Below are 25,482 nucleotides of genomic sequence, written 5' to 3'. Positions count from 1 at the left end.
GAGTTCCACTGCTGAACAGCCCTCACAGTGAGGAAGTTCTTCCTGATGTTCAGGTGGGATCTCCTTTCCTGTAGGCTGACAGCCATACAGTGGGTGGCTTTCCGCAGTGCTAGAAATACAGCTCTGATTCTATGTGAAGAAGGAAAAGAGGAACAGGCCAAGGAGAGGGTGTGATATGTGTGCGTTTAAACAGAAGGGGAGGAGGGTTGCCTCAGCATGGCCTGTGGAGCGGGAATACAACGCGAAAGAGGCCGGGAAAGAGGCCTGGGCGGAGGGGAAGGGCTGTTGCTAGCCCTCTCGGAGGGCAGGCCGGGCAGCCCAGCCATTCGGGGCGAGTGGGCGGCGCTTGGGCCCCTGAGGCGGGTTGGCGGCGCCGAGGCCGAGGAGGCGGGGCGAGAGGAGGACGAAGGAGGGAGGGAAGGAAGGAGGCCCGCCCGTCTGGCAGACGCGAGCCAGAGAGGAGCTGCTTCGTCGGCCTCCCTGGCTGCCTCCACAGCGCCGCGGTGCCGGAGAAGGAACTGGAGGGCGCCCGTTGCCTCGCCTGGGAAGGGAAGAAGGCAGGCCTCGGTGAGGTGAGCGGAGGCTGCGCGGGAAGGGAGCCCCGAGGCCTAGGCGACGGAGCGGGGAGAAAGAAGGGGGCGTGAGGGTAGGAAGAGGTTGCTTTTCTCTGTGCAATTTCTCTGAGGGGAAATAAAAGGCTGCCATGAAGGTCCGTCTCCCCTTTCCTTCCTCACGTGAAGGCCGCCTTCCTCTTTGCAGCCTCCATCCACCCTCCTCTCTTGATTTTTAAAGTCAAGACTATATCGTCTCTAGTGTCTGAGGCTGTTGCTCCATTAATGGTCGCGCTTATGGCCGCTCGTTGTCCCCTTCAGAGAAGGCGCCTCTTCTTCCCTTCCAAGAACTGCAGAGGTTGCAGCAAAGAGGGGTTGGCTGCAGGGAAACGATTTCCTCCTTCTTGCACTTCCTCTCCTTCTCCTTTTCTTGGTCTTCCCTTTCTGAAAAGCAGCCGTGAAAGGGGAGTGTTCAGTCTGCAGCGGGAAAGCGACGTTGCTTGCCTCTACATGATAGAATTGATTCAGTTCTGCACCGTGTTAAATTCCAAGGCTCCGTGCTGTGTGAATGGGCCAAAGAGAAGGTGTGATCTGTGTGTGTGAACTAAAGGTGCATCAGGCATGGGCAAACTTCGGCCCTCCCTCCCGGTGTTTTGGACTTCAACTCCCACAATTCCTAACAGCCGGTAGGCTGTTAGGAATTGTGGGAGTTGAAGTCCAAAACACCGGGAGGGAGGGCCGAAGTTTGCCCATGCCTGACAACCTTGTAGAATGAATACAGTTTGACACCGCTTCAACTGCCATGGCTTAATGCAATGGAATCTTGGAAGTTGTAGTTTGAGAAGGTTTTTAACCTTCCCTGCCAAAGAGTGGATCACGCCACACGAAATTACAAATTTCACGATTCCAAAGCATTGAGCCATGGCAGGCAAAGTGGTGTCAAACAGCATTACTTCTCCAGGGGAGGTGCACTCTCAGTAATTTGTATGCTTTGCAGGGGGGGGGGGGGGGGAACCCAGTCGTCCCTCCATATCTACGGATTCTGTTTCCACAGATTCAACTACCCATAAACTACACCCCCCCCTTTTTTCCATAAAGCAAACTTTGATTCAGATATCTGATATAAGAGACACCATTTTATGATGCCATGTATGCAACGAGACCTGGGCAGCCACAGGTTTTGATATGCAGAAGGAGCCAAACTTCCAGTGGATACCAAGGCCCCACTCTTCTATATTTCCCATCTGTCTCCCTCCCCTCTTCCCCAAGGTGTTTTTATGGACTTTACAGAGTGTCTGGGCCAGGGGTGGTGAGGAAGTCCACAGTGAAGTTATTGGCTTGTTTATTTATAAGAGCAAATTTTGAATGGCACTTCAGGCTCTAGACGGTGTGCAATGGCATGACTGGAGCAAGTGGTAGACTGGTGCATGTTAACCAAACCTAGCTAAATATTGGCACTAAAATCTCATTCCCTGGATTAGTGAATAATCCACAGAATGTAATTTACAAGAGTGCCCCACATCCTTTTCCTGATAGGAAGTTTAATTATGTATCCAATTGAATTTTCCTTGTACATTAGTATACCATTTAATTCAGTGGTGAATTGGCTCATATTTGGACATTGATTCTGAATCTACAGAAGTTGTCTTCATGCTTCAAAAAAAAACCCTATGGTTTTGGTTTCTCTCTTCTCAAATAGGTATGTACCAACCTTTTTAAGTACATGTGGTAGAGAACTGATCTGATATGGTGAGCTACATAGTTGAGGTGTAGTGTGTTGAATTTATGGCACTGATATTTTATGAAGCTTATGTAGTTTTAGATTTTTAGTGAAAAAAATATAGTGAACTGTTAAAAGAATTTCTCGTGCTACTGGAAGCACTGGTTTGTGTTGGTGCAAATTGATGGCATTCCTAGAAGAATAGTTCTATAAAGTGCATTATTTTGACTTCCTTGGAGATTGGAAAGGTCTGGTTTTGAGAGAACAAATGAGTGGTTGAAGAATTTTGGTTCATGGGTAGGAAAATCTTAGGTTTTTCTCTTGCCAGTTCCTTGCATCCAAGTATTGGAGTCATTGTGAGTGCAGAGTGTTCTAAGAAATGTGAGGCACAGGATTGGGATACAGATTCTGACCCAGAGATCTTTGGAAAGCAAGCAGTTTCAGTCACAGTGATTTTGGCCGTTAGGTGACCCTTTGAGTGTATTTCAGCTGTGCATTCTGCGAAAGCCATTTGAAGTTTGCAAAACCAAAATTTGAAAATGTGGGTGCCTTTATTGTTAGTCCATACAGCCTATATAGCCATGGATTCATTTTTAAATTGTATTTCTGATCACTTCCTGCATAACTTACTTAAATTAGTCTGGTTTCTATGTGGACATCTTTGAAGCAGTTAAGCTCCAGATATACCCTGTCAACCAAGTAATCTCAGAGGCTTAAACTCTTTACTTCTAAGACATTATCTTTAGCATGGTGCAATAAAATCGTCTTGTGACTTAAAAAAAGAACATTGAATTAGTCATCAAAATGAATTCCTTTTAATAAATATACTCCTACTGGTAAGAGTAATTGTATCTTACTTTATCAGAGTAACCTGAGCCCTAACCATGTGGACCTAGAAGGAAGTCTGATGATTTGAAATGATTTTATTCACAAATAGCTTTTACTCTTCAGATATTAGTAGTTGTCTTATTTGTTTTCAATGTGTGTATATGTTGTATTTGTTTGATAACTTTCCCCTTTATAGCTATTACCAAGGCAGAGTAGATTCAGGAAGTCTGTGAGGACTTTTTAGATGGTTTCATATTAAAGTTGGATTTTTGAGTAAAGTTTACAAAGTCTAAAATTCCAATATTGTGGGGTCATTTGCCATAACTTTATAGTTATTAATTGCATGTATAATTGCAGGTATCAGTTCATTCCCTGTTACCTTTGGCAAGAGAGTTGAGGACAAGTCTTACTTGAGTCTTAAAAAAACTAGTCACAATTGACTGTAATGTGCTGTTCTCCAAATTAGTGGCCTCCAAAAGTATTGTGCTGTATCCCTCATCATCCCTATTCAAAATTGCCCATGACTGGAGTTTCAATACAACTGGAATGCATCCAGTGGAGGGAGATCAGGCTAAAGAGATCAGTTCTTTGCAGTGTGTAGTACCATAGCCTTAGACAGGTGCAAGACTTATCCAGAAAACTCCTTATAGGGGTGCGAATCCAATTCTATTTCGTAGTTGATTTTCATGGATAAGTTGTGTAATTAACTAGCTTATGCTTGCAACCATTTATAGCTTACATAATTGTAGCAGTGACAAAGGCCAGTGAAAACAGAAGGACAGTTTTCTTGCAGCTTTCTGGGTTGTCTTAACTCCCTACCCAAAGAGTTGGGACCCCCCCCCCCCAAAGCAGGTTTTTCAGGCAGCAGAGAGAATGGCAGGGCAGGGGAGAAATCCCTTCTCACTAGTTAACACCCACTGGTTCAACATGGGATTTGGGCCAGTGCTTTTCCTTTGCATTAAATGTCATTGGTGTGGGTAATAAATCACTAGTGGAAAGAGAAAATATTATAAGTACGTAGATGGCTTTGCTTTTATTGTACAATGTATATGCATGAAGAAAACTTAAGAGTTCTTGACACTTCTGTATAATCAAGGAGCGAAGAATTCCTAGTGAGTGCGTAATAGGATTTATTATTGGAAAACTTCCTATTCTTAAACTGACTGCAGACAAGAGAGAGTTGTATAACATATCACTAGCAGATATTCTTGGCCATGGCAAATGCTATGATTATCTCTGTATTGTTTATTGTGACAGTATGAGACACTTTGGATGTTTTGATGAGATCCAACAGTTTGCTGGGAAATACATTTAAGGAGCAGAGGTGAGCTGTGCAAGCTTTAAATTTCTAACACGAGCTAACAGATAGCAAAACCAAAATTGCTTTGTCTATGCTGCATTCTGGAAATCCATTAGGACAGGTTGTCTGAAAATTACTTTACAATTTCAGTTGAAATATAGAATTAAAATTGTAAATATAATGTTCAAGCACCCAGTATTTGCAACTTGGAAACAACATGTTCAATCACTTAACAGTATGCTAATGTTTTGTCACTCTTTCTGTGTAATATATACTAGATTCTGAAGCTTAGGTGAGTTGTTTTTGTGTTTTAACTACTACACAGCACCTTCTTTTAAAAATTTATACTGTTAATATGTGCTCATTCAGGAAGGTGACTGCTCTTTTTCACAATTGGGGAGGAAGAAATAAACTAGACCTCTTTTGCAGTATTTGGCAATTTGTCAGATATACCTGGCAGCACTATGAGTAGTCTTCATGTTCTTGTGCAGTTGTTTTACAAATATTTCAAAGTATTTGGAATATTTGGAGAAATGTTCATTTTCTAGTGCATGTTGTGAGTATATATAGTTGAGTGTTGTCAGTGTTCCACAATCTTACTTCAAGGTATGTTTAAGTGTGTTTGCTTTTTGTTGTAAGAAATAGTGAGACAAGAAGTGCACATACAAGTGACTGTAGAACAATTTAATTCATATTTAATGTGTGCTTTTCCTCTGCTTTGATTCCAGTTCTTGGTATCTCCCTATGCTGAGGTGTGAAACTTCTAAAATAAATGTTGATAAACTATCCACATTAACACGTTTTTGGTTCCATCTTGGTACATGCCCTTTTAATTATATTGGTAACACCTTAAACTGTTCTCCAAGAACCTTAAAATAGATACTGTGTCCAGTTTTGGGCACCGCAGATGAAGGGAGATGCTGACAAGCTGGAAAGCGTCCAGAGGAGGGCAACTAAAATGATTAAGGGTCTGGAGAACAAGCCCTATGAGGAGAGGCTTAAAGAGCTGGGCATGTTTAGCCTGCAGAAGAGAAGGCTGAGAGGAGACATGATAGCCATGTACAAATATGTGAGGGGAAGTCATAGGGAGGAGGGAGCAAGCTTATTTTCTGCTGCCCTGCAGACTAGGACACGGAACAATGGCTTCAAACTACAGGAAAGGAGATTCCACCTGAACATCAGGAAGAACTTCCTCACTGTGAGGGCTGTTCGGCAGTGGAACTCTCTCCCCCGGGCCGTGGTGGAGGCTCCTTCTTTGGAGGCTTTTAAGCAGAGGCTGGATGGCCATCTGTCGGAGGTGCTTTGAATGCGATTTCCTGCTTCTTAGCAGGGGGTTGGACTAGATGGCCCTTGAGGTCTCTTCCAACTCTACTATTCTATGATTCTATGATTCTATGGCTAAATTACACAAATGCAATGAATAATGTAAAGCACTGAATTGCTGTATCTATGGAAAATTAATACACCTTTTTGTCAAAGCCAAAATTGACTGTTACACAGCACAGGCTGAGACTTTTGCCTAAAAAATTAGGCCCAGAGATGGTGCATGTTATCAGATATCTATGGATATATCCCTGAATGCATGTTTTTTCTCAGTACATCATACTCTTTTCTGAATCTGTAGATACACTCATTTTTTGATTCAGTGGATAGTTGCAGGGAGAAGAATATCATAGTGAGTCTTCGTTCTTTTGGTTTTTAAGCATAACTGGGGTTCTTGAGTGTTGTGCAGAAGAAATTAAGTTGAGAGGATAGATGCTGGAAGTGGATAGTTGGTCAGTTGTAGCATGTTGAGAATCAAAAAGGTAGCATACAAAAATGGTGTGCAGCAGAGTGATATTAAAAAGAAAGCATGTTCTAGAGAGGTACTTTTTAATCCATGGAAGGCTTCATGGTTTCAATTCCAAGGAGGCCCAGTGGTTATAGATTATGGGAGCGGCTATCCAATAATATCTGGGGTCTCTCCGGTTGAAAATCACTGTTCTAGGGAAGACTAGTTCTAGAGTGACATTTACTAGTTTGATGCCCTTAGGTGTTTTTGACTACAACCCCTATCATTCTAAATAATCTTGGAGGTGCATCCAATGCTCTGTTGCATGAGGGAGTGCCAATTTCCTCTGATCATTTGCCAGGGACCAGCATTACATTTGTTCCCTTCCTGGAAACTGTCTGTGGACCAGCAATGGATGGTTCACAGACTGGCAGCAGCACAGACCAGCACCTAACATAGCATTAGCTTTTGCTCTGACATGCTGTACTTGTAATAGCACAACTATGTATTTCTTCTCTCCACTGGTTGCTCTGTATGTGATGTAGTAGCACTATTATTATTTCTCCTCTCCAGGTTTGTTTAAATATATATATAAATTGCTAAGTGGCAGTTGAAGCAGAACCACTTCTTGAAACTTATGTTTATAGATAGGAATGCTCTTCTAGCCTTACCCTATGGCCGATCAGTCAAATGTAATTGTTTTGCATGAGAAACCTCTTGTTTCATGAAGCTTGGCAAATAAATTGAGTAGACTTCCCCCAAACTTTTTGCTTTGTCAATATATTTTAAGATTATGAGAAGCAAAGTACTTTGTTGTCATATGTAGCAAAGAAATTGAAACTAGCAAGGAAAGAAATTGGTTTTTTATAATGTCAAATACATGACTGTCAAATGCTGATCTAAATATGTTTAAAAAATGACTACCGGTTATTTTAATCATTTAGAACAATATGTGTGCCTTCAAGTCACCTGTTGACTTGTGCCAGTCTCTTGTATTTAATAGGATTTATAAAGACAAGAAATAGTCAGAAATGGTTTTCATTGCCTGACTCTGAAATGCAACCTACACAGCACCTGGTATTTCTTAACAATCTCCCATCCAAGTGCTAACCAGGACTGGCTGTGTTTAACTTCCAAGAACAGACATGATCTGGTGCCTTTCTAAAGCTCCAGGTTTTTTCTTTGATATGCTTTCTATATCTGTACAATTGCTCTTGATTATAGAACTGCCTACAAATGTAATCAGATAATCCTTCATCTTTCCTCAGAATTGATGTTATAGACATCAGCTGTACACAAGTCATTCAGCCAACATTATTAGAGGCTGGATTGGTTTGTGGCACTTTATATGCTTGCATTTTTGTCAAAATGTTAGGAAGATGACCTTTGTACGTAGGAAGGAGCAAAGGAAGGCTTTGTCAGTGGCACTGACATGACACTATGTGTGGGATGTCAACATCTTAAAACTTAATGTTTTGTTTATGTGAGATCATATTTTATTCCTCCTCCCAATGTTTCCATGTGACGAATTGCAGAAGTCTTATTAGAAAACATTTTATCATATTCAGAAACTGGAAGTCAACTTTTCTTGTTTTGTGTGTGTTAGCACATTGATGCATTGCTCCACGTGCATACCATGAGAGAAATAGATTATTAGGAGTTTCCATAACTTCTCTTGAAGCTCTGTTCTCCCTAGTCCTTCAAAAGGGGAAGGTTGAGGATGAAAGACCAAGGACAAAATGTAGATACATGGAGACTAAAACAGTGGCCAGAGCCTTATTCTAACTTTTGTTGCCTATTTGATTTTCTAAAAAGGTTTTCTCATTGAGATGGATTGTTTTGAGACAAGATCAATTCTTCTGTGAGAAACTATGAGATCACTGCCTTTTGAAAATGGTGCAGTATGCTCCTATTTGGAATAGTTTTGGGACATTGCACCTACCAACGATTATCAAATACAACTTCTCATTCTTGCAGCAAACACCCAGCTGGGTGACTATTAGTAATGTAATGTGAAGAAATTATCTTCCTATAAATAGTTCCACCAGCTAAAACTATGCAACTCCTGAATAAATTTTGCCCATCTTGTTGAAAGGTGTTCACTTGTAAATACAGTAGAGTCTCACTTATCCAAGCTAAACGGGCCGGCAGAAGCTTGGATAAGTGGATATCTTGGATAATAAGGAGGGATTAAGGAAAAGCATATTAAACATCAAATTAGGTTATGATTTAAAAAATTAAGCACCAAAACATCATGTTATACAACAAATTTGACCAAAAAAGTAGTTCAATACGCAGTAATATTATGTTGTAATTACTGTATTTACGAATTTAGCACCAAAATATCACAATATATTGAAAACATTGACTACAAAAATAGCTTGGATTATCCAGAGGCTTGGCTAAGCGAGGCTTGGATTAGTGAGACTCTACTGTAGCTGTTTTCACTTGTCAGTACTGCAATGGAACAATTAGATTTTTATGTGAATTTTGATTTTTCTGTGGCTAAAGCATGAGTAATGGGAAATAATAAAACTTACAAAGTGCCTACTTTTCTGGATTTTAGAAAGGTAATAATTAATGTGTTTGTTTATACTATTTTTTCAGCAATGTCATTACTGTTTTCACAATAAATCACCAACAGGATTTAAAACTCAAAACTTGCCCCTTCTCCCCCATGTATAATTGAAGTATTTATCAATTGCCCTAATGTATCAAAATAGTACTCCTTTGGTGGCCTAATCATATAAAACTCTGGGAAATGTGTTCCAAGGTGTGAAAGTAATACGTGAAAGCCTTCAGAAACAAATGAGACTATATCTGATGCCGGCTATATAAAAAAATGAAGACACATGGATGCCAAAGCAATGTTGCATCTCAAAAGAAGCATTCCAAAACAAGGAGGCATGTCTGGCCAGATGCCAAACATTAATTTGACAAAAACACACCCAGAACATCATAGATTAATCGGCTTCACACATTTCAGTTTTCTGGAACACAATTAATAGGGAATGCTTTAACTCATAGGATGTAGCAGAATTTTGTTTTAGGGCAATATTAATAATAATTTTATTTCTTACTCACCTCTCCTCATGGCCCGAGACAGCTTACAACATTGCTAAAACACATAATCAAAACACACAATCATTTTAAAACACTCTGTAAAATATACATATTAAAACATCTTTCCATAAAATACATATTAAAATACACAAAGCACAAGTTATACATAGATTAGAAGTTTAAAATTCATCATTAAAACTGTCTGAGGTACAAGATACCAGTAAATAGTATATTTTATTGATGAAATTATTGTACTAGTATGCCATGAAAACAGATAAGGAAAAACATGCAAACTATATATCATTAGAGGACACACACACACACACACACACACATATGCCTGCATGCTTGTATCTGTTGGCAAGAGATGTGGACTTGTCAATTGTAGTGGATGATCAGTCTCAATGGATATGGTGTAAATTTGCTAGTATAGTATTGATTAGGAACAAATAAGGTCTGACAGTTTAGAGTGACTCTTGTGCTGCTTTTATTTAGCAGCTATCATCCTGCCTCTGTTTTGAGGCCACCTGCATTTAGAAAATGTTGTTCAGTGGTTGAGGGGAGAAGAGAAGAACAAAATCTTTTAAATAGGCTAGATAGATAGATAGATAGACGTCATAAACATACAAGGGAAGCACATGTTTTGCACGTGAAAGGTCCCAGGACCAGTCCCCAGTGTGTTGGAGTGGGAGGAAATCTTTTAGAGGCACTAATAGAAAGATATGAATATTTGACTAAATGGACTAGTGGTATGATTGAGTATAATGCAACTTCCTGTGTTTATGTGTAGCACTCTCCCACCTTGTAACAGAAGATAGTGACAAACCTAAAGTGTTATGTAAAGATTTCTAAGAGGGAATGGTGCAAAATGGATATGGGGTTGGCCTTGCTCTTGGGGATTATCACACTGTATTAGAATTTAAAGACGTAGCCTGGATCAGTATACCAAGGGATATTGTAGCACCTTTGAGACGCACTGAAAGAAATAAGTTTGTAGCATTAGCATTTGTATATGCATCTGATTAAGTAGACTTAATCTGTGGAAGCTAATGCTATAATTTCTTTTTCTTAGTTAATCTCAAACTTGCTACAGTATCCCTTTGCTGAATGCATTAAAGTGTTTTCCTATTTGTGAATTTGCAAATTGCTACCCAGTAAAAATTAGGTCCAGGTTCTTTTTTAAAGCACCCAGAAACGGAGACCTCATAATTTCTTTAGGCTATTTGTTCTATTGCTGAACTGCTCTTACTGGCAAGAAGTACATTCTAATGTTCAATCAAAATATTCTCTCCTTTAACTTCAAACCATTAAACCTGGTCCTACCTTCTGGGGCAACAGAAAGCAGGCCTTTATGACAGTCCTTGGGGTATTTAAAGGATGTAATCATGTCACCCCACTGTCTTCTGTTCACCAAGCTGATCAAGCTCAGCTTCAACTTTTCCTTTTTGGCATGCATTGCTCTCATCACAAAATTGTTTTTGATTAGTCTTATTTCTGCAGTAGATGGTGTGCAGAATGCAGTTTCATAAAGGATACTGGACTATAATTCAGTTGCAGAAGGTAGAAAACAATAATATTCTTTCTCTTTTTAACAAAGATTTAGTGTGGGAGCATCCTCTTTGTGCCCAAATGATCATTTTTAGAACCGACACTCTGAAGTTATTATTTGCCCTCAGGTTTTAATTGTGCTTTTGATTAGGAGCTTTGATCTTATATTGGTGAAAAGTTCCCTTGAAATATGAATTGAGGAGTTTGAGGGCTTCCAGGTTTTGTTCGAAAGCTATCAGCACTAGGTAGCATGGTCAGGAATGATGGGGCTTATTGTCTTACAGTATCTGGGGAGCACAGTATTCCTATCTTAGAACATAAGCTTGCCATAAGTAAAACTTTTAGTGATGACTGGAGAAATTGCACTAATCTTGTGTCTGAATATTTTCTTTCCATAGGTAAAGTATGTATGCAGAACTCCACCGCAAAAAAAATAAGAAAAGTGAACATTTTATGGCAAGTACATCAAAAGGAGGTTCAGCAAGAAGTAATATTCAGCCCACCTTGAAAAACTTTGTTCATAAGTGCCAAGCAAGCCTGACAAGCGACTAGCTGGAAACCTATACATAGATAAAAGAGTGCATTCTTCTGCTTTTTCAGTGATTAAATGTAAAGACTCAAATACAACATCAGCAGTACAGCCACAGCCCTTGGTGCTTTTCACATATTTGTGCTACGGTTTTATAACTGACATCTACATAGGTTGTTTAGAAGCTCCTGTAATTATATATAGAGTAAACCGAGTACCACTGTGTAACTGTTTTTTTAATAATAGAATTAAATGTTAAGACATTTGCCAAAATGAGTGCAGAAGGATACCAATACCGAGCTTTATATGATTACAAAAAAGAACGAGAAGAGGACATTGACTTGCGCTTGGGAGATATTTTAACTGTGAATAAAGGTACCTTAGTTGCCCTTGGATTCAGTGATGGGGAAGAAGCAAAACCTGAAGAAATTGGTTGGTTGAATGGTTATAACGAAACTACAGGAGAAAGGGGGGACTTCCCAGGAACATATGTAGAATATATTGGAAGGAAAAAAATCTCTCCTCCAACTCCAAAGCCTCGTCCTGTTCGACCCCTTCCTGTGGCACCAAGTCCTTCAAGAGTAGGAACAGACAGTGATCAATCAGGTTAGTAGAGACTTGTCATGATGGTTGTGGCTCAGTATCAAATATCAGAAACATTCAATGTGTGGAGCATTCATTGAAGCTTCATACTGCATGTGGGAGGTCACAAAAATTAGTTCGAACTGGTGGTTTATTTTTTTTCTTTCTGGATCGTATTTGGAAAAACTGCATTTTCCTGTTGACTAGAATTGAGGTCATATTATCCATATCCTTCTTGTGAAGGTTTACTGTAAAACAACCAGAAATCTAGTATAATTCATTTTGAAAGTACTTTAATACAGTTCATACTGCATACTGTGAAACACTAGTGTTCTTCAGTGAAGGTATTGGTAATGCATCACAATAGAAGAGTGATGTTGTGTACCTTTGGCACACTTTCACATCATCTGGGTTTAATGATCTGACACATACACAGAACCAAACTCAGCATAGCCAATGGGTGGAATCTGGGAGTTCCAAAATATCCAGTGTACCACTGCTTCAAAAGGGCATTCCCTGGATTGATGAACATCCCTGATGCATTGAGTGTTAGTCCTTGGCAAGTTTCCAGGAGAGAAAAATAATTTTATACTATGGAAGCAAATGTAATGCCAGTCTTTCACACATTGGGGAAGTAAAAATGCCAGACCTCCACATCAGATTGCACCTGGCAAGTCATTTCTGACCCTACCACAACGTTTTCTTGGCAAAATTTCTTCCGAGGGGATGGGGTCCATTGCCCAAGGTCACCCAGTAGGTTTCCCCATGGACGAGCAGGGATTTGAACCCCAGTCTCCTACTGTCCTAGACTATACAGTTGTACAAGGTGTTACTACAAGGATATGTATGGCTAAAAATTTTTAAAACCTTAAACTGGGAAGAGAATACAAAATATGATTAATAAATGTGATAGTGTTTTAAAAAGTAATATATTGATGGCAACTGCTGTTGCTTTCAAATCTCATCTCATACATTACACTTGCAAGTTACTACTCTTCTATTACAGCACTCCAGATAGATATTTAGGGAATGTCTTTAGATCTTGTGTCATAGGGAAAATATCTGGTGCTTACATGCCACCACTAGTGGCTACTGGCTATTTTATTTGTATTTTAAATTACATTTATCCCCCTACAGATCAATGTAGTTTTTGAAAAATAATCTGACTACATATGGGCAACAGAGCAGAAAGCATCTTCCTATTTTAATAAACTGTTCACTACACATTAGAGTGCTCTTTACCTATAAGGAAACTTTGACATAACATTTATTCAACTGTATTTACTTGTGTGTGTGGGGGGGAGTATTAGCAGTTTCAAATTGTTCTGCATCAATATATCGAGGAGAGCTTGGGGAAGCACATTCTCATGCTTTACTATTTGGAGTCAAATAGAAAATGAAAACCTGCTGGTACGATTTACCAGTCAAGCCTCTATTGTGGTTTTCACTGATATATTTACTATTTTCTACAAACTCTTAGACATTAGTGCTCCTATAAACAAAACAGACTTTACTAGGATTTTAATGTGTTTATCAGACTAAGAAATCTGATACTTTTTCAGTTCTCCTAACTTAAACAAAGATTTTGCAACCTTTCTGTGCTTATGTAATGTCTTTGAAGGATTTAAAATTGTGTGCTGTAATTTACAAAACTGACACAGTATGCATTTTGAATGCAGTGTAAAATGGTTGAAATCACAGAAACTCCAGGTAATTATGTAAAATAAAATATAATGATTTCATGAGGAGCATCTATGTTAGTTTGTGGCAGTGCCCGCTCCTAAAATCACATAACCTTATGAGTCTTGTAGATCCTTTAAAAACTACTAAATTGGTATATTTCCACTGCTTTGTGAATGGTCACGCTTAACAGTTACATATCCTTTAGACTTTAGCATAATTAAAACAATCTGTACTATTTTTATTTCAGTCTGTTCTGATGCTCACAGTCTTTGTACCACACCTGTCCACAGAACTATGCCTGCATAGGCCATAGTTCAAGAGATAATTTTATTTACATAATAAAGTGAGCTATATGCTTATAAGTATATTTTAACATTAGAGGCTAATATAATGTTAGCTTAGTTGTGATTATTTTACTTGAATTGGTTTCTGTTATGGACACATCTTTAAAAAATCATGGGATACAGTCATATCTGCGGTTGTTTCAGACACCAGCATAATTTCTTACAGCAGTGCTGCTACTAACAGTGGAAGTAACAAAATTATTTTATCAGCTCATGTGATTTCTCTTGTTGCATTTTATTAGAGCCATGAGAGATGTAGCCAACAGGAAGTGGCAGCCCCAATGCTCTGGTAACATATTAGTCAGATCTAAATCTCTCTAAATAGGATACTCGCAAACTATATTTTAATGGTGAAAGTTGGGGCTTTCACTGATGTTTGACAAAACTCGGTATGGATGCAGTTTGGTGTCTGGTCTATTCAAATGATTGAGAGAAAAATCACTTCTCATAGTCAAGAAAATTTACAATTCAGTCACACATATATTTTTAGCTCCTCCCTTACCCCTTAAATCATCTAGACTTCTGATTCGCTATTTGGTGTATTCTGAAAAATCTGGCAGTTTTGTGTTTGGTTGCCCTTCTGCTTAATCGTAAGAACAATGTTTTCTTTAAAAAAAAAACAAGTACTGTATATTTGTAGAATAATTTCATAACATTTAATAGGGTTGTTTTTGTCAATTCTCCTTAGTTGCATTAAATAAAAATTGACAAGGCTTTGCAGAATACATATTTTGCCATATGCTGTTGGTTGAAGGTTTGAATAGAGTGGAAAGTGCAGTTGAGAACAGTCTTCACAATTTTTCAAATAATCCCTAGTAATCTGAAATGCTACAGTATTTGTACAAATAACATGAAGAGCTGTTATTGATAGCAAAGCACAGAAAAATTACAGTTTAGCTGTGTGGAATAACAACACATTCTACATATTTTTAGATTTTCATTTAGTTGTAGGAGAGTTTACAGACAGCTGGGAATTGTTTGCTGGTCTGATTTTCCTCTTCCAAAGAACATATGTTGTTCTACTACTGCAGAGAGTTTGAAAAAACAAAAGCCAATATGTCAATTTGAAGAATTCTACAGTTGTTTTCTGGAGCCAGAAAGAAAATGATTTTCAAATGGTGTTCACTAGAATTATGGGATGGAACATGGAGTCAAGTTAGCAAGGCTAAAGAAGAGAGAACCCGAATCATAATCCCAGTCATAACCCCAGAAACACAACAAAGTCCCCTCCACACCTAGATTTGAGGGAAAATATATCCCTACACAAAATCACCAACCAGATTCACAAATTATGTATTTGTTCACTTACTGGAATAAATTACAACTTACCCTATATCAAATGATCTCAGGGCAGTGGGTAATAAAATCAGTTAAACAAAATAATATAATAATAATAATAATAATAATAGGAAGAGCATATGAAAATTGGCAAATAAAAATTGTCAGTTGTAACAGTTTGAAACAATGTAATAGCAGAATACATGTACAGATTTCAAGGCTTTATTTAATAAGCTGTGGTTTGGTTTGTCACCCACTGGCAGAATTTTTGCATCTGGTCAAATTAATTACAGGTGCCTGGTCCCTTTGTCTCACCTAGGCACAAATCCAGAAGTTTGTAGACAAAGGCTTCTCTCACTGACAATGTTCAACAAATGCCATCCATGCTTATTGGAAATCAAATTCTCTGGCATATGTTCCATGGCAAAAATAATCCAGTCATTTCTGTTACTGGGAAAGCAGGGAAATGACCTCTCCACCCTATAGCATAATATCTGCTAAGATAAAGGAAAATTTTGAACACATACAAATAACTGTACATGCTCAGTAGAAGTAAGAAAATAGAGGAGAGGAGATAAGAGTAGCAAATATGGATAAGGTCTTTTAAGGTGGAGTGGGTCACAAAGTATAGGGCCTCCAGTGTTTTCAAATTGTTATTGCCCTACTTATAAAAAATCTGAAAATGAACTATGAAGTATTTTTATAGTCATAGAAATGGTAACTCTGTGGCAGATGTATAAGATATATCTAGTTTATGATAGAATCACTGGTGCTTCCAAATCTGTTGGAATTCTCTCTGTCCCACCCCACACAACATCCTCTGGGAGAAGGACTTCTTCCCAGGCTTTTAAACTAACTTCATGGGATAGCAAGCCTAGAACCCTTTTGCTATCTTTCCATATGGAAGCAAAGACTTCTGGGTTTTGACAGGCCTTTGAGAACTGATTGCTCATGAGACAGAGATCTTTAATAATGTATTATATTATCTCTATTTGGTGTTTCTCTTTTTAAATAATGATGCTTTTGATTCTATTGATGATTTTATTTTAACTTTCCCATAATGTGAACTTTTGTTTGTTAACTTTTGTAAGCTACCTTGAGTCCCAGAGCTGGGGAAAAACCAAGGATGAATTAGTAATAAATTATAACAACAGCAATTTTATCTGTAAAATTTATAAACAAACCAAACACCTTTAAAGTTTGTGCAATGAGCAGGTAACATCTCACCCTTACTCATATTTTTAATTTGATGTGCCACTATAAAATAAAACTCAACAGTTCATAAAATGGGAAATTGATATCCTGAATCAGCAGCCTTATTTTGGACTTTATAAATGTGTCAAAACTGAGTTATCATGACCTACTGACTTGACATGGTATATTTTTGTGGTGAACTGTGGTGTAGTGTATCTTGTTTTTGTTTTAAATATGGCTGGTTACTCAAAACTGAACAGACAAAGAGGAAAAGGTCATCAGATTGGAGTTTAAATTGTATCCTGCTTTCTCAAAAAAACTTTCTGAAACAAATTACTATATGCAAAATGGAAATGGCAAAAACTGTCAACATCTATGAAAATCTTGATAACATTTCAACAATAGTTGTTTCAACAATAGTTGTTGAAATGTTTATTTCAAAGCATATCTATTTCAGTATTCTAGTAGCTCAAAGAAAAATACATCATGTCAAAATATAATCAATGCTAAAAACACTTCGAAGTGCAAATTTGCTATGATTTCCAAAGTGTAAAAGTGTGATCAGAAATCAGCTTGGTAATGAACATTTTCTTAATGTGCATAGACTAGTTTGGCAGTCTACCTTACAATACAGTTCTCTTTGTTTGTCTCCCTCCTAAGATAGTCACAAGAGAGATTAAGATCTGCCAGGGAGAACCTGCTTTTGGTCCTGCCACCATCACAGGCACAATTGGCAGGGATGAGAGACAGGGCCTTCTCAGTGATTGCCCCTTGGCTATGGAACTCCCTCCCTGGTGAGATTAGATCAGCCCCTTCCCTCCTATTCTTTAGAAAGATGGTAAAGACCTGGCTGTGGGACCAAGCCTTTGGGGCAGTACAATAATGGCAGCAATAGGAAATTTCATGGCTGACTTGTGATGGTTTTAAATAATGGTTTTAATGTGAAGATAACTGATTTTAGTGTTTATATATATTTCGGGGTTTATTTTGTTTTCCAGATTGAATGTTCATCGTATATATGTTGTGCTCCACCCTAAGTCCCCTTCGGGGTGAGAAGGGCAGAATATACATGTTTTTTTTAAGGCAATATGTCTTCTCCATACTAAGATTATCATAGTCTTGGCCAGTTGCAATTCCCAGCATTATATGGGATGAGAACCATCTCTGCTTACTGGCCATTTTGTCTGTCTCTTTCAGTATGTCTCCCCTCCTCTTTCCTTTTTGGTTGAAGGTGGAAAGCTAGAGGTAGAAACAACCAAATTTCTTATTACACAGATCTATGGTTTGACCCCTGTATCCACATGATTGGTACTCACAATTTCATTTCTCCACTTCTAAAAAAATATGACCTCCCTAATTATTAATTAATTAATTAATATCCCGCCCCCTCTCCCCAGGGGACTCAGGGCAGCTTACAACATAAATATGGCAATAAAGTGCTATACAGCAAAATACATAAAATGAAATAAACAATAACACATCCTCTAGGCATTTTGTCTCTCCTCCAGTGTGACTGTGGTATTCTTGGGCTGAAAGTCCTTCATTTCAGTAGGGTTTACTTATTTGTCTACAGCTTCACTTATCCACCAAAAGTCTGGAAATGTATCACCTGTAGATATGGAGATCATGCTGCATTTGTGCTTTGTGGGAATTTCTGTTGTTTGCTCTTTTATGATTGTGTGAAGAATTTAATGTCTGAAGAAAGTCAAGAGAGTTGACTTAGTGATTAATGTGCAAACCAGCTGGGCGGCAGAGAACATTACCTTTTTTTGGATAAATGGGATCCCTATTTATGTATTGTTAGGTCGAACATGAGGAAATGTGGAATGGCAGGTTGTGAATTAGGATCATCTTATGGTCTCTGTATCCCACATGGCATCCTGTAGTTGCTGGGGTGTCCTTTGAGTTTTGAAATGCTCAGTGCAATTAAGGGCTTTCTAATACAAACAAGAGTCAAATAGAAAAATAGGGAACTTGAAGCTGAAGAAACAGAATTTATCCCAGGTAACTTATTGGTTGAATAAGTATGCTGGTTGCTTCAAGATAAGTATATGAAAACAGAATAAGACATCTTTCCCCTGTTATTCTACTATTGTAGCCACAATCTACACAATTCCAGAGAATGATAAAAAATGGTTACCGACCCCTACAATATATTATTGTAATCTTTGAAATGATGTGATTGATTGATTGATTGATTGATTGATGAATGCATGCATGACCTGGCTAATTGCTTTCTTGTGTGAAGGTCCTACATCTTAAAATCTTTAACTTTAATAGACAGTTGGGATAGAAGCATTTCACTAGTTACACTCACTTATGTGATTGTTCAAAATTCTCGTTTTAAGAGAGATTTAAACATTTATGTATTTTCTTTGACTTAATTGAAAGATATTATATAGTCCTTTCTGATTTGTTAACTGTTTGGTTAGTCTTTTGATTTGGTTTGTTTTAGATTGGGATTTTATTGTAACCATCTTAGCTTAATGTCTTGGTTAAGTTGAATTTCATTTTAGAGGCTAAATGCAATTGTCAGTCCCAAGTAGAGTAAATCAAGTGTTTACTTAACACTTGATTTAATGGGTTAATTCTAATGAGACTAAAAATTAGAATGAGCTGCATGACTTTTATATTGTAATGGATAATGGACATTTGGTATTGTAACTGGAGACTGAAGTTTTGAAAATGAGTAGAGAAACATTAAATACATAATTCTTCCACTAATTACTTTTTCAGAGGTAATATTTGGTTTCCCTGAGTTAACAATTTCTTTTGAAACTTTGCAAAATGGCTGATTTGTTAATCTGTGCATATTAGTTGCCTCATATAAATCGTGTCTCACATCTGGGTTGATCAATATGGTTTTTATTATGAGTGTAAGAAGATAGAGAAGATGGGAAATTGAAAATGCCTTTTGAACAGAGTGCAAGCTTTTAACCTGTCGTTGGAATAATGTATACTTAAGATCTTAACATTTTCTGTTCATTTTGGCATATGAGTGGTTTACATCTGATTATCTGCCATATAAATATTTTTTTTCATTCACATCCATGATAGATAGATAGATAGATAGATAGATAGATCGATAGATAGATGATAGATAGATGCACACTGCTCTCTCCTCCCCAGTACAAATAATGCTGGTGAGTTCCTCTAGTTGTTGTTTGACTCCACCTGCTGGTAAATCCTCATAGTACTGAAAATCTGTGAAATGACCAATTTATGGACTGAACCATAAACAGAGGAATCTAGCCTTGTTTCTTTTTTTTTCTGGTTAAACAGAATCCTGATTGTGAATTAGATAAAATGTGTGAATTAGATAAAATGAGTGCTCGTGTATCTGCTAGATCAATTGGATCAAACCCGACAATGCTAACTTCTGTTGAAATTAATTCTTGTCAGTTTTTCTAATGTAGGACAATTTGCTTGTCTTAAAATAAGTGGGACTCTGGCCTGCCTAAGTCCTTCCCTGCAGCTCCAGCCTGAAATCAGGAGACAGGGTTAGTCAGTGCTGATATCCATTATCTGTAACAAGCTGAAATAGGTTAGCTATCTCTCTGTTGAGGGTTATAAGGGAACACTTTCTTCTTCTGCAACATGTGATTGTTTGCAACTGCCAGTTCCTTGCCAAGACATAATTTTATATCAGCATACTCCAGAATCTTTTTAACGTCCTTTACATACACACAGTTTCTTTGAAAGAACACAGATGTCTGCAGTGCAGCTGGCAGTAAATGTGTATCTTGGTTAACATCTTGGGTCCATGATGAATTACCATGAAATCGGTCTGAAGGCTGAAATCTGAGGAATTGCCTTATTTTAATAGCTTAGAATGAAAATTGCACCTGTGCTATAATTTAAGTATTTAACCATGGTCACAATGTACATGTTCTGAGGCATTATACTGACATTACTCTAAATTTGAGGGAGTGGTTAAGTTAGCTTTATTTATTTAAGTGAACCAGCTAAATTCGGTGAATGCAACTGTGTTCATTTTTATTTTAAAACCAAACCTAGAAGGACTAAAATAGAGCATCTTAAACTCTTACATTTCTTATCTTGCCCCATTGTAAATACGTTCACAATAAATCTATCTAAATGTATAAAATCAAATCAAACAAAAACTTTTAGAACAACCCCCTGCCTGAAAGCTGACCCCAGATACAGCCTGAACAAAAGTCTCACAGTGCTGTTAAATGTGCTCAGGTTTTTGTTTTTCGTTTTTTTTGGCATGCCTCCAGAAAGGGAGGAATTCCACAGCTGCAGGACAGCCACCTCGAGCCACCTCTTTATGTGCCATTTTGTTGTCTGAATATCGTCAAAACTTCTAGAGGTTTTGCTTAGCATCTTGCTCAGCTTATATTTCATAGACAGGAGTCTCCTGTCATCAGAAGACCCATGTTAATTTTATGTGCTACATAAATACTTCAAATAATTATTCCAGTAGCAAGATTTACTTGAATACTTGTTGAAAACCCATCAGTGCTATACATATTTTCTCAGAAGTACATCCCACTGACTTCAGTGAAACTTATTGTTAGGTAAGTATGTATAGAGTTCCAAGGTAAACATTGTTAAATGGAAAAGCACCCTTTCCATCTTATTAGTTCAACCCTAAATTTAACATATCTCAAACTGAGGGCACCCCATTTTCCAATGTGCATCTTGATTTTCACCCCAGGATTGCCTGTAATTTTGGGTTCCCCACTTCTGCTCCCTCAAAGTGTAAGTCTGCACCACACAGCTGAAAGGAAAATTCATTATCATGTCAGTTAATATAGCGGTTTCGCAGCTGATTGATCAATAGTGTAACATCACATAGTATCATGAGGAATGGCAAAAGGTGAACAGTATGGTTAGCACTGGTATGGTTGCATTCAATTATAAATGATAACTGCACTGAAATCTTGCATTTTTGAGTAGGTGTTTATCTTTTGATTGCATGGTCTTCTTTAACAATCTCAAAAGTTTGTTCATTGAGTACACATTTGAGAGTCTTTAGAAGCTGCCTTAACCATAGATGTGACCAGCTTTTGTAAATTAGTAAAAAAGAAAACCCTTGTATATGAACATGTTGATGAAAGGAACCCAGAGTTATTTTAGAAGATTTTTTGATAACGTATTATCATAATGGTGTAAAAGAACCTGAAGGTGACAAAAGAAGCAGCAGAGAATTAAGGCATACATGCAAAGTATATCTGGAATTTAAAGTTTACAGTTTGAGTTGTGCAGTTCAAAAGGAAGTAGTGTCATTCTTATTAATAGTATAGAGCAGTTGTACTCAGGCTGTCTGGTCTGGAGGATCAGTACATACATTTTTCCAGTGTGGTGGAGACCACCACTAGATTTGTGCCCATTGGCTAGAATGTTGTTTTTTCTTTCATAGAAATTCACAAGGTATCAACACTAGTCCAGAAACCACCACCTGGGTAGCGCTGGTGTAGAGAGAATTGCTAGAAAAAGATTATTCTCCACTAGAAATAGATATGGAAATTGAATTGATTCACAGTAATATTAGGACAAAAGAAAGGAAGTAGTATTTCGCTGAAGTGAAACAAACACTGTTATAGAATTTATTGTCACAAGATGCAGCAACCGGATTAGAATATGTTTTGGGGAGGAGGGAAGTTCTTTGCTTTATACTTTGATTTTCCTCTTGAGAGAAACTTCAGCTATTATTACATGCTTTTGAACTTGTACCAGTTTCCATGTATAAATTGAAATGGGAGTTGTTGCCAATTCAAATCCAGTCAGCTGTTCCAAATCCAGCATAATTTATCTAGTAATTGCCCTACATATGCAATTTTGTAAGAAAAAAACCAAAAGCATTATTTTCTGTTAATCCACTTTGAGACTTGACCTCTCTGTGGGCTTCAGAGTTCTCTGTTAGTAGAGAAAAGTGTGGAGGAATTAATATTTAATACAGTCACAAATAACAGAAGCTGTTCGTTTCTATTTACATTTAAAGAGCCTTTGTTCATCCAGGAAAGGGCCTCCTTAATCGCAATGGTTTTTTTTAAAGGCTGTGTTATTAACTTCTTCCATTGGTTATATATTTTAACAGTTTCTTTCTGGGAAATATATTATGTGCTGGCAAAAACAAACCCATTCAGTACTTTTTCCTCGGAAGGATAGGGGTGTTGATTGTTTCCAATGCTAATGTATTATAACAAAAAATAAATACAATGATTTCCTCCTCTTATTTTCTTGACCCGTTGGCTCAACTATGGTAGTATTGCTTAGTGGTTTGACTATTAGACTAAGACCCTGGATTTGAAAGCTTATTAGGCCATGAAAACCCAGAGTGACCAAGTTGCATTTTCAGCCTGAGAGGAAGACAATGGCACATCTTTTCTGAATAAACCTTGCCAAGTGCTACCTTAAGTTGGAGGTGATTTGAAAGCATTTAATAAAGGTATGTGTGACCGTAAGCGTGCTTATGTAGGCTTTCATCAAAGGTTCATTTATGACTTACTATCCCATTCCACTATGGAAATAATTTCTGGCCTAAAAGGAAAGCAGATTGTTATCATTTCTTCCCTTCCCCCTCAATTTTGCCTGATAAATCCAGTAGTTTCAACAGCTTGCAGAGAAAATTTTGTCCTAATAAATCTATTGCTACAGTATGTGCAAGATCTTCCCATATGATCTTAGAAAATTCTTTAACTAGATAACCAGATGAGTTCCAAATGAATAGCAGCCTATGGTCTTTGTTTTTAAAGCATACTTGAAATCTCAAGTCAAGTGTCCCATCCTGTTTCCAATTTAAAATTAAACCCCCACCTACTGGTTTGAAATTATTTTCATTCATGTCATATTCCTTTCAGTGGCACAGGTACTTGCACAATACTGGATGAATTTGGTATTTTTGGATGTTCAAACTGATGAAACAGATGTATATTTGGATGTGTGGTTTGGAGATGACTTTTATTAAAAATATTTTTAAACATTGGTTTGGAGATATTTTCAAAAATTGAGCATTGTTACTAATGGATTCTAGTACAAATGGACTTAGCATAAAAAGGGAAGGTAATTATAGGCTGATTTAGTTTTATCTCTCTGTGTTTCCTCTTGACACACATTTTAATTATTTATCATAGGTAAAGAAAAGGAACCAAGTAGCTGACATGTTATTTTCAAAATTTGCAAATGTAAAGAAATTATCTTATAAATGACAACTACAGAAATGCAACAAACAACTTGTTTTTTTTAAAATGTCTTTATTTGTTCAGTGAAGCCAAGGAAAGTTGTTATCTTCCTCCCACCAAAGTCATCAGCCAAATCCCTCATTAACTTGGGTGAAAATAGGATCAGACCTATGAAGATTATCTGGGCTTGGCTATTTAACCTGGTTAGTGGGTATCCTGGCCGAGAAAGTACTATAAAATAGTACTGTAGTCTTAGAAATTCGCGGTGTGCTGCCATACATTGCCAGTAGGAATCCAAGTTGATTTATTTTATTGTCCCATGCAGAAGACGCTGCTTGTCTCTTCTGTTAAATACTTATTGGCATCTCATCTTTATCTATAAACAGTTTGATGCTATCAAGTAGATATACATTTTTAAAATCTGCAAAGCATATGTGAACCTACTTGATTATAAAAATACCATCTTCCTTAACATTATAGGTTCTACTAGCTGGTGTATATTTTATATTCTATAATTAAATATAAGTATCAATTTTATTCATGCATAAGCACATATGACTTGTACAAAGAACACAACATAGAATCATAAAATCATAGAGTTGGAAGAGATCTCATGGGCCATCCAGTCCAACCCCCTGCCAAGAAGCAGGAAAATCACATTCAAAGCACCTCTGACAGATGGTCATCCAGCCTCTGCTTAAAAGTCTCCAAAGAAGGAACCTCCGCCACACGCCAGAGCAGAAAGTTCCACTGCTGAACAGCTCTCACATTGAGGAAGTTCTTCCTAAAGTTCAGGTGGAATATCCTTTCCTGTAGTTAAAAGCCATTGCTACACATCTTAGTCTCCAGGGCAGCAGAAAACAAGCTTGCTCCCCCCTCCCTATGACTTCCCCTTACATATTTATACATGGCCCTCATCATGTCTCTTCTCAGCCTTGTCTTCTGCAGGCTAAGCATGCCCAGTTCTTTAAGCTACTCTTCATAGGGCTTGTTCTCCAGACCCTTGATCATTTTAGTCACCCTCTGGACACATTCCAGCTTGTTAACATTTCCCTTCAGTTGCAGTGCCCAGAATTGGACACAGTATTCCAGGTGTGGTCAGACCAAGGCAGAACAGAGGGATAGCATGACTTCCCTGGATCTAGACACTATACTCGTATTTATGCAGGCCAAAATCCCATTGGCTTTTTTTGCCGCCACATCATATTGTTGGTTCATCTTTAACTTGTTGTCCATGAGGACTCCAACATCTTTTTCACACGTACTGCTGTAGAGCCAGGCGCCCTCCATTCTGTATCTTTGCATTTCATTTTTTTTGTCTAAGTGGAGTAGCTTGCATTTGTCCCTGTTGAACTTCACTTTGTTAATTTTGGCCCATCTCTCTAATCTGTTAAGATCGTTTTGAATTCTGCTCCTGTCTTCTGGAGTATTAGCTATCCCTCCCAATTTGGTGCCCTTTGCAAACTTGATGATCATTCCTTCTAACCCTTCATCTAAGTCATTAATAGAGATATTGAACAGTAGTGGGCCCAGGACAGAAACTTGTGGCACTCTACTCGTCACTTCTTTCCAGAGAAGAAGCATTGGTGAGCACCCTTTGGGTTCCTTCACTTAACCAATTACAGATCCACCTAACCGTAGTTTTGCCTAGCTCACATTTGACTAGTTTGTTTGCCAGAAGGTCAATGGGGATCTTCTCAAAGGCCTTACTGAAATCCAGATATGCTACATCCATGGTGTTCCCTGCATTGTCCCAGCTTGTAATTCCATTGAAAAAAGAGATCAGATTAGTCTGGCATAACTTGTTTTCGATAAATCAGTATTGACTATTAGCGATGACCGCATTCATTTCTAAGTGTTTGCAGACTACTTCCTTAACAATCCTTTCCAGAATTTTGCCTGGTATTGACATGCGGCTGACCGGACGGTAATTGTTTGGGTCA

The 25,482-nt window shown here is 37.9% G+C and overlaps 1 protein-coding gene across 1 annotated transcript in view; it reads left to right on the top strand.

Annotated features, from left to right (window-relative positions):
- The first annotated feature begins 413 nt into the window (after positions 1–413).
- The window catches only part of pik3r1 (phosphoinositide-3-kinase regulatory subunit 1), a 68,668-nt gene continuing 43,599 nt past the window's right edge, over positions 414–25,482 (top strand). The window contains exons 1-2 of the mRNA XM_062972361.1: positions 414–572; positions 11,180–11,916. Of these exons, the coding sequence (XP_062828431.1) occupies positions 11,583–11,916 (334 nt within the window). The 5' untranslated portion in view covers positions 414–572; positions 11,180–11,582. The remainder of the gene's footprint in view (positions 573–11,179; positions 11,917–25,482) is intronic.

The sequence above is a fragment of the Anolis carolinensis genome, chromosome 2 (assembly GCF_035594765.1).
Source record: "Anolis carolinensis isolate JA03-04 chromosome 2, rAnoCar3.1.pri, whole genome shotgun sequence".
Taxonomy (NCBI): Eukaryota; Metazoa; Chordata; class Lepidosauria; order Squamata; family Dactyloidae; genus Anolis; species Anolis carolinensis.
Note: the sequence above shows the minus strand (reverse complement) of the source record. Positions and strands in the feature narration are given on the sequence as shown.